Source organism: Trachinotus anak, unplaced genomic scaffold (assembly GCF_046630095.1).
Source record: "Trachinotus anak isolate AG129_WGS33_773 ecotype Australia unplaced genomic scaffold, CSIRO_AGI_Tana_v1 ptg000010l, whole genome shotgun sequence".
Classification (NCBI taxonomy): domain Eukaryota; kingdom Metazoa; phylum Chordata; class Actinopteri; order Carangiformes; family Carangidae; genus Trachinotus; species Trachinotus anak.
In genome coordinates this window covers 12,790,303-12,800,044 of record NW_027273861.1, presented here as the reverse complement: position 1 = coordinate 12,800,044, position 9,742 = coordinate 12,790,303, and the positions used below count along the sequence as shown (strand labels likewise).

At 36.7% G+C, this 9,742-nt stretch overlaps 1 protein-coding gene across 1 annotated transcript; it reads right to left on the bottom strand.

The window, feature by feature from the left end:
* Nucleotides 1-837: 837 nt before the first annotated feature.
* On the bottom strand, nt 838-6,816 carry LOC139627032 (uncharacterized). The gene is made up of 13 exons (XM_071487653.1): nt 6,687-6,816; nt 5,836-6,031; nt 5,532-5,680; nt 5,257-5,348; nt 4,520-5,111; nt 4,370-4,420; nt 4,179-4,229; nt 3,648-3,731; nt 3,448-3,539; nt 3,290-3,348; nt 2,409-2,552; nt 2,257-2,300; nt 838-2,143 (listed from the first exon to the last, which is right to left on the bottom strand). The coding sequence occupies exons 2-13, from the start codon at nt 6,029-6,031 to the stop codon at nt 2,027-2,029; spliced, it is 1,671 nt and encodes a 556-aa protein (XP_071343754.1). The 5' UTR covers nt 6,687-6,816; the 3' UTR covers nt 838-2,026.
* Nucleotides 6,817-9,742: the final 2,926 nt, after the last annotated feature.

The following is a 9,742-nucleotide window of genomic DNA, read 5'->3' as shown; positions in this document are numbered from 1 at the left end:
ATGATTGATGGACTGATTACAAATACAAAGCAAGAGAGTTCAAAATATTATTTCATGAGGTATTTTACTATATATCTTATCCATATTAACCTTAAAAATCAGTTTGAAACTCTGGCTAAAAGAACTACAACGTTTCCTGTGCTGTTCTTGACAAGCAGCCTTAAAGTAAAAATTAATGTTAAAATGCTTCATCATTGTTTAGTATTTTGCAGAGAAACATAGAAGTTACACCGAGTTCAATCGATTCCTCAACCGTTAACAGGTTGACCTCATTTTGGCAGAGGTCTTGTGGTGGGGTGAGTCATCAGTCTGAGGGTTAGCCATTTGAAAAGAGTCATAAAAATGGAGAATGATTAACAAGTCATATGACGATAATAATATAACTGTGTATAGACTTAGACTTAGGGCCAAATTACTTTTAAAGTAACAGTGTAAAAATACTTGTTTACGTATAAAACGGGTTTGACTTGTATATGGAAATGTGTCTTGTTGAACCTGTAGCACAAAAAACATTGGTTTTACCGTGTAGATCTGCAAATATTGCAAATGTTATTAAAATCTTTCTGGCCTGTATTCCAAAACTTTAATGTTTAGAGATCATATATGGTCAGTGCTTGTTTTAAAACCTTGGAAGTTAAATTTCAGCGACTTGAGTGCAACACTTGTTCACACAGTTTTCATATTGCAGTGAGTCCACAACAAAAAGCAATGAAATGGGATGAAGCTGTAGTAAGGATAAAGTATATAATTCAGGGCTTCATCGTGGAGAATTTAAAAAATAAAGGCGAGAAATGATGCAGATTTGTGGTTCACACAAGAGTGGTGGTCCATGCAAGCTGTAACAATATGGAGGCCAAATAATACCTTATCAGAACACATTTTATTTTAATGATAATGATCGCACATTCAGGGGAAGCAGGAGAAGTTATTATTCTTTTTTCCTTGGTGACGATTCACCACTTGACTCTTTCCTTTTAATTCTTCCTTTTTGCTGACCAGCCATCCATTTTGATACTCCAGTTTCTGTCATGGATACAATCTTTCAGACTGAGATAACAACCAAGTATACAGCGTGGCCTGGCAGTGACAACATAAAAGTTCTTATCAATGGGTTTTTACAGTGATAGGCCTTGTTATGAGGGAAAAAAAAAAATTAAATGGAGTTTTCAACTTTTTTATTGTTTTTAAAGACTGTTTTGTTCTGAAACATTTAAAACATTTAAATGTACTCCTATTTACATATATACAAATGACATTTTTTCACCAAAATTGTACTATTTTGCAAATGATTTGTCAGGCCACTTGCAATACCCTCACAGCCCACCAGTGGGCCCCAGCGCACAGGTTGGGAGCCACTGGTATAATTCTTCCACAAACAGATAAGTGTAAGAATGAACTGTAATTTTTTGCCCTTAAACACAAAGAGAAATTTATGTCATGAGTGAGGGCTCCACATTTTATATAATTTTGCTAAATCTATGTTTATGAGTACAGTACTTCAGCTTGATGAAAGGCTTGTTTTTCAAAGGAGAAGTATGTTTCACTCACTTACTCACAAAGAACAGGGCCGCAGCGCTGAAAAACAATCCCCTAAGCAATGACTGGATGTGTTTGGGACAAGGAAATACATAACTTCTGTGGAAGCAAGAGTATCCTACTGCAAATACTGTAATTTCACTCTGGTAAGAAGTGATATGATCTAATTTAATAAACTTCCTTGGAAAATGAAAAGCAAACAATGCCATTCTGTTTAGTCTGACTAATATGTTGATGATGATGATTTGATCACTTTATTGTTGTGCAGTATTTACAGCTCATGAGGCACCGAATCCAGTTTCACATTATAAATTCACATTTTTATAACCATCACAAAAGCTACAAATTGTAATCACGTTGAATTTATACTTATGAACAACTTGACAACCGTGTCACAACGTAGAAATAAAAAATATAAAACACAAAAACAACTGCGAATCACATGCAAACAAAGTACAAAGCACATATGCATGAATCTGGGTGTACAAGCCTACTTTTCCTGACACCCAAATATCCCAACAATGATAGCCAAACTGAAAGATATGGATCCAGCGATGATGATGACTGAAACAGCAATGACAGTCACCTCCGCTGCACGGAGCGTCTTCTGAAATTCAGAGATGCAGTGGTGACAAACATAGACTCACACTGTGATGCTGGATTTCTTATGGTGCAGGCAGCAGCAGATGTTACATTGCCATGATGTGAACAGACTCTCACCTTTTGTCTTTGTTGCCTCTTTTTCACATTCCTTTTTGAACTCCCTGGAACAGAAAATAGTGAACAATATTATTTTGTTCTTTATAAGAATCCATACTGTATTTCATACACAACATTATATTCAAACAGTGCTGTATCACTAAGTCAGTCACCCAGTATTGTTCTTCCGTGAGTATTGACTACAAAAAACCAGACTGCAAACAGGAAAATCCACACGGCGTAAGTGACCATCACTTTCACAAGCCAAGACTCTCTTCTGACATCTAGCTTCAAAACACCAACAAAGATGATGGCAGCTGTGTGCAAAACAGATTTGGAAAAATAGTCAGAGTATATCGTAGCAACTATCTGAAGAGATGGTGTGAGCTGTGACATTTGCTAGCCTGTCTCTGTTGTTTTAAAGCAATAACACCTACAATATGTTGCAGTCATACCAAGAGGTAGATGAGAAGATGTTTACCACTCTCATATCTGTCTGGTAAATATAAGGTCACAGACAGCAGCTGGTTAGCTTAGCATTAACATAAAGATGGGGGGAAATGAGGAATCAACCTACATGGCTCTGTTTAAAGGTCTGCCTATTGTGAAATCTCTAATGATCACTAATTAACAACTTCTTTCTCATTTGTTTAATCAATACAAAACTCAAAGTGTAAAAATGTGAAGTTGCAGTTTTACAGGAGGATATGTACTGGAATATTTCTTGGAACAGTAACGAATAAGATGTGGAGTGTTATTTAATGAGTTTTATAGGTGTTTGTAGGCAGCTTTTGACACTCTCGCACAGTCAGGCTAGTTGTTTCCTTGTTTCCAGTCTTTGCGCTAAGCTAAGCTAATTGGCTACTGGCTGTAGAAATGTATTTACCTGATACACATGAGTGTGGTATCAATCCTCTCGTCTAACCCCCAGCAAGAACACAAATAAGTACATTTCCCAAAATGTCACACTACGGCTTAAAATACATTAAACGACAAATCTTCTCACAGAGCAAAATGCGTGCACTGAAGTTTTAAATTAGATGAATTTCCTTACTGGCAAAAATCTGTCGAATGAGAGCACACACTTTGATGGCAAGGTCACAGATGTCCTTTCTTGAATAGAACAAAAGAGACACAAAAACAGCGGCGCACAATGTGTTGAGGTTAGGGTCAAGTCAAATATTCAGGCAGAAGAAGAGGCGTTGAACTTACAGTTCATGACTGGGTCCCAATGGCAGAGAAACGATTACCAGCTCTATAAAATCAAACACTATCTCCACAAACACGAGAGCTACAAGAGTGGCCTAAACATACACACACAGACATATACACACACATTAGAAATGACCTTAGAACAATTTATAAATATGGATGTAGATATCAAGTGTGGTACGCCATTAAATATTACTCACTTCGAAGGAATGCCCTATGTATAACAGGATCACAGCCAATATGTCAAGTGCTGCACAAAGCACGATGCATGATATCTTTAACCCCTATGACAGAAAAAAAAACATACACTTTCAATTATCTCAATAAACCTGAATAATTAGTGTGCATTTACGGATTGTTTCTAAAGATACAGATACTGTACATAAACAGAGGCTACTGACTGAGCCTGAGTATTGTATTTATAGACCATACTGGTTTGCAATGCTTGTCTTTATTGTTTTTATGTAAAAAATAAAAAAAATAAGGTTACACTGTCAAAAAGACAAAAGGAAATCAGAAAAAAATGTATACAAAATGCAAAACAGAAAATGAACAAAAAATCTAAATGAGTACCACTAACTAGCAACTACCAATAAATATATTCAAATCAAACCATGCAGTGTATTTCAATTTTATATAGTAGTTTTTATTGTTAATGGTTGGGTCCATCATTTCATTGTCTCTGCATTTCAATGCAAGGATGCAAGAATAGGAGACAACTCGGGCCTTACCTCATTCAGAGAAAGGCTGCTGCTGAGGATGGTGACTATGTTTAACAGCTCCTTAAGAGAGACAGAGTGAGAGAGAAATTCACCTTCTTGTAAATAGATGTCTCTGACACCAGTGTCTTACCAGGCTACAATCTGGTAGGACTATTGTGTAATGGTATTTAGTGGGTGACGTGAGTTTAAAAATGCAATACCATTTCCACTAGCTTAATAGAACTGCACACACTTGTCAGAATAGTAACGGCCTAAAGATAAAACAAAGAGAAATGATTATTTTTTTTAGGTCAGAAGTTTTTCTTTCACACTGGATGTAATACTTGTAATAGGAGAAAAACTGGTCATACTTGCATCCTCCGTGTAGAACTTGGCTTTGTAGTACTTGCTGTAGTACTTGGCTGTGTAGTACTTGTTGTAGTACTTGGCTGTGTATTACTTGTAGCACTCGGCTTTGTAGTACTTGTTGTAGTACTTGGCTGTGTATTACTTGTTGTAGTACTCGGCTGTGTAGTACTTGTACTCAGCTGTGTAGTAGTTGCTGTAGCACTTGGCTTTGTAGTACTTGTTGTAGTACTTGGCTGTGTATTACTTGTTGTAGTACTCGGCTTTGTAGTACTTGCTGTAGTACTTGGTTCAGCAGTACTTGTTGTAGTACTCGGCTGTGTATTACTTGTAGCACTCGGCTTTGTAGTACTTGTTGTAGTACTTGGCTGTGTATTACTTGTTGTAGTACTCGGCTGTGTATTACTTGTAGCGCTCGGCTTTGTAGTACTTGTTGTAGTACTTGGCTCAGCAGTACTTGTTGTAGTACTCGGCTCTGTAGTACTTGTTGTAGTACTCGGCTGTGTAGTACTTGTTGTAGTACTTGGCTGAGTAGGTAAAATGACATCCACATCGAATGGTTCCCAGAATTTCCAGTAATCTTTAACAAATGTGGCTCTGAAACGTGTCAACCAGAAACAGATGTTAACGCAAATCCTTTTGCTCTTCATTGTGAATGAATTTAATAAAGTAAAACTGGAGCATCTCAGTTTGGCCCTTGAGTTTCAGAGGTAAGTGAAAGTGTATAATACTTAAAAGTAACCTGAAAGTGATGTCTAGCTCTGCTCCCTCCGCTGTCCAGTTAACTTGTACCAACGACTTTCTTATATTGTCTTTTTGACCAACAGCCGAGTCCTGAGGAGAGTCACAAAAGTAACATGTCACATCCATAAGAAAGCGTAATACAGCTTTGACTATGAATTCACATTCTAAGGTCATTTAAATTTGTTAATTGATATGGACATTGAAAGAATGAATATTTACTTTGTTCAATTCTTATACTACCTCTAATAACGGTGGAATAGGATGGTTACTTACTTGTAATCCATTGCATGTCTGGAGTTTAGTCATTGAAGGGTCAAGCAGAATAAATTTACCAACAGGACGCCCTTCGTTGACCATGCCTCTCTCTCGAGCCTGCAACATAAATCCCCGGAATCTAGTGTTGTGCTTGTCTCTAAGAAAAACTGAAAAATGGTTTGAAGATTCATTTGGGTAAGGGTGGAGGAACAGAAAATGAAGACAGAGAAAGTAATAACTTTGTTAAAAATAAGTAAATGACCACTGTAGCAAATATTTATAGTTAAAACAAGCATGGAAAAGAGGAGCACAGTCTCTGTACCTGTAATAGGCTCTCCCTTGTTGCCATGTTTGTAATCGACCTCAAAGGGTGGTTCAGAGGTCTGAGGACGAACAAGTTGCCCTCTTCTGTCCGTATGCTGAGTTAACATCGATTCACACGACTCTGGGAAGGGAGCACTTGGATACCCATGCACCTTTGAGATGAAGTTAAGGCAAATCAAAATCCACATCCACATCTGCAAAACAAGGGAGCAGTGCCATCAGTAAATGCAATAAACCAAATGTGAACATTCACCCTCTTCATCAACATATAGTCACTGAAGATGAGTAAACTTAGCCTGAAAGGGCGTCACAGTGATAATCAGCTGAGGAATTGCTACCTAATATATCTTTTTAGTTTCTTACTATAAGTATTCAAGTGCATTTTTTATTTGTTATTTGTCCCTCAACTCTAGCACATTGGCTTTAAATGACAGAGTGATTAAGTTGAGAATGTTACAACTTTAAGGCCATTTGAAAGTGTTGTTATCATAATATACAGTGTAGTAGGGCAAAAACGAAGCTGCATTTCCCATATTTTTTACCCAATACAGATGTAAACACTCTTGGATTAAGGTCAGCTCCTTGCAGCCATTGTTTCATCACAAAGAAGTACAGAGTCACAAAATAGACGTACTCTTGGAATCAATCAAAATATGAAATGTGTGTATGATTATAATTTTTTTTGTAAAATAGAAATAATTTAAACCAAATTAGGCATAAAAGTAAATAGCAAGATTTTTTTTTTAGATATTTTTTCCATTCAAATTCAAACTTGGAATTATATCTTTTTAAATCTTAAGTGGCAAATTATTAAATATACAATAATCATAACAACAATTCTTCTCTTACCTTGAAATTAAGTATTTTTTTATGTCCACTACCACGAAACCACAAGTTAAGATGTCAAACTACAACCTTGGACTCTCAGTGAAAACAAGGGAGAAGTTGATTTATAGTCTTTCTAAGGAAAACCAAATAAATTTTATGAACCTTTCTTCAGAATGGACCCCTCCTACATACCTGACTGTTTTGGAAAGGAGGAGTCTTTTCTGCAGGGAACAACTCAGTGGACTGAATGAGGAAGTCAGAAAGGTTGAACACAAGTGAAATCATTAACAAAATACTGTTTCCCTTTATCTCTGATCAGTAATCTCAGATTAGTCTCATGGTTTGTTTGTCTACCAATAGAATAGAGTTTATTTATTTGCTCCAGTCTTTTCAAGAGAAATTTCACGAGTGTTCTCAAGGGAAATGTTGTTATTGATCGTTGTTTGTGTGTGTGTGCGTGTGTGTGTGTATAACTCATGGAAATCATCATTAGTCTTTATTTTGCACTAAAACACGAGTATAAGGCCATGTGTATAAAGCCATATCATAATGTAATTCCAATTTATATTGCTGACAGTATTATGAATGTTTTAAATAATAATAGTGTTAATCATTAATCAGCAAAGCCACATGTAAACATAATAATGAGTACTCTGATCATCAGGGGGAGTGCAACGTCTTTGTTTGGCAAAGGCTGGGTGTCTGAGTGCAAACTGTCCTCATGAACTGGAAATCAAGAATAACAATATACAGAAAAATAGTATCTGCCTCAATTAAAAAATAAACCCCTGATTTTGACAGAGCCTGGAATCCATCATCCATTGCCTAAATAAATACATATACATGAAGTATTGATAATCATAATAATTGGCTAACTACTATACTATTTAGCTGGGATTGCTGCAAACGTAGTCTCACTATATGTTCTCCTCAGGTTCCAAAATTCTTTTTCAGCCTATTCCACCATTTTTAGATTCATATCTCCTAGACACTTCAACATAGAAACTCCATTCAAACTTTAATTTACTCAATTAGAGCATTATGTGATGTATTCAATGTTTTGATACATTTCATATTTTCAAAAATATTCAATGCTTTTCTGACATTTTTCCTATGAAGTTGAATGGATGGAATGTTCAAAATCTTTTCAAGCCCTTCTACTCATTCATACTTTCAGCTAGAAACTCCATTCAAAAGTCAAAATGTTCAGAAACTTTCCTTAATTTTCGGTTGCATTCAGCTTTGAAAACCCATTCAAAGTTTTTACACAGTGACAGTTCAAGTTTCATGAATGAACCTTTCCAGATTTTCACAATAGTGTGTATGTGGCAGAGCGTTCACAGCTAGAGTGAGTGATCACAGTGTGGGGACAAACTGTTCAACTGGTCTGAAACATTTATGTTTAACTCGTCCTCATGGCCACAAATTTCACTCTTTACACATAATCTTTTGTCAGGACGTAGGCATATTTGTCTTCTTTCACACAATGTGACTACCAAAGCACAGTGACTTACAAAATTTGTACGATGAGCGTCTGAGCGGCAGAAGTACCATTCAATTCCCCCATTGGCTCCAATGTCTGAGACCACAGAATACGGAGAAAAAAACTGAGAGAGCATTTTCCAAATCAGTGCACCTCCCACATTTTTGACACCAAATTTTATATCATTGCATTCATTTCAGAGTCTCCTCTGTCAGAAAATATAAAGGTTTAGGTGATAGGAGTTAATGTTCTTTGACTGACAAGTTTAGAGGTGTATCTCACCATAATCACCCTTTTAACCAAGTGTAACTAAGCAGTTACCATCACTACAGTAACCATTAACTGCAGCTGGCACACAAAACCGATTCAGATCAGCCGATTACACTTTCACACACACAAAAGACACACACGGATACACAGAGATTCACAAAAGCACACACTCACACAAAGGTACAAGCTACCTGGTACCAGCATATCAACGGCCCAGAGCACCAGTCATCCATTAATCATTGTAGTTTAGCTCCAGCTCTTCTTGAAACAATTCAGTTTAGCTGCCATGGAAGTGTTTGCACTCTGGTATAGGCAGTTTGTGTTCAGCCATGCAGCCATTGTTTACACCAGTGATCCAGACAAACTGGCATATCTAATCCAACATTACAGGAATTAGCAGGAGTGTAGCAAAAACATGGCTATCCAGGCTGACACCGGACTTCACTGGATGGTTTCCTGATCATGGAGGCAGACAAGACAAAGGAGAGTGGCAAGAGGAAAGGAAGGGGTTTAGCTGTGTTTGTTTATGGTAGATGGTGCAACCAGGACACAATTAAAGCAAGTAATGTAATGTAAAGGGGGTATACAACTCATCATCCCTTAACAACAGCAGACATTTTTAAAAACAGACTCTGTTGTTAGCTGTAACTACTTTTAAATGTCACCTTTGCTGGTTGTGCTTGAACTAGTCAATTTTCATGCTTTTGTACTTGCATTGTATTCTTACTTAGGTTTAAATGGATGATAGAAAAATCTTTTATGTTCTGAAGTCCTTCCATGCTTCAAACTCATTTTGTAGTCAAAGGAAGAGCTGTTTAAAATGTCTATGCCCTGCAATGGAAGGTCATTCATTTAATACAATTTACATTATTTGTTTTCATAGGGATGCCAGAATGCAACTCCAAGTGATGTTTGCAGATAATTCCAGTGTTTGTAGTTATCAATCAACCTCTGTAAACCTGTAAAATAAATCTGCATGAGAAAATAAGTTAAGTGAGCAAATTGGCATTAAGAATGTAGGTTATGCACGAGGCAATGCAGTTCAGTTTCTCTCTGTGTACTTCAACTCACTTCCACAATATGACCCACATCTACTGTCCAGTTCAGTTCTTCATTCCTTTCCCCCCTTTTTTTAGATAAGATAAGATAGCCTTTATTAGTCCCACAGTGTGGAAATTCACAGTGTTACAGCAGCAAAGTGGCAGTGCAGAGAAAAGAAAGCTGCAAAGAAACTGCAAATATTAATAATGAGAATATAATTATATACAAATGATATATAGTGTACAAAAATGACACATTTACAAGAATATACAACAGTAGCAGC

What these genes read in the sequence shown, in the direction of transcription:
- LOC139627032 (XM_071487653.1), bottom strand. Translation starts at nt 6,031, where the DNA reads ATGTGGATGTGGATTTTGATTTGCCTTAACTTCATCTCAAAGGTGCAT. An exon ending in GAGCTAGACATCACTTTCAG is followed by an intron (nt 5,112 to 5,256) that starts GTTACTTTTAAG and finishes GACACGTTTCAG; the next exon opens with AGCCACATTTGTTAAAGATT. An exon ending in CATTCGACAGATTTTTGCCA is followed by an intron (nt 2,553 to 3,289) that starts GTAAGGAAATTC and finishes TTTTGCACACAG; the next exon opens with CTGCCATCATCTTTGTTGGT.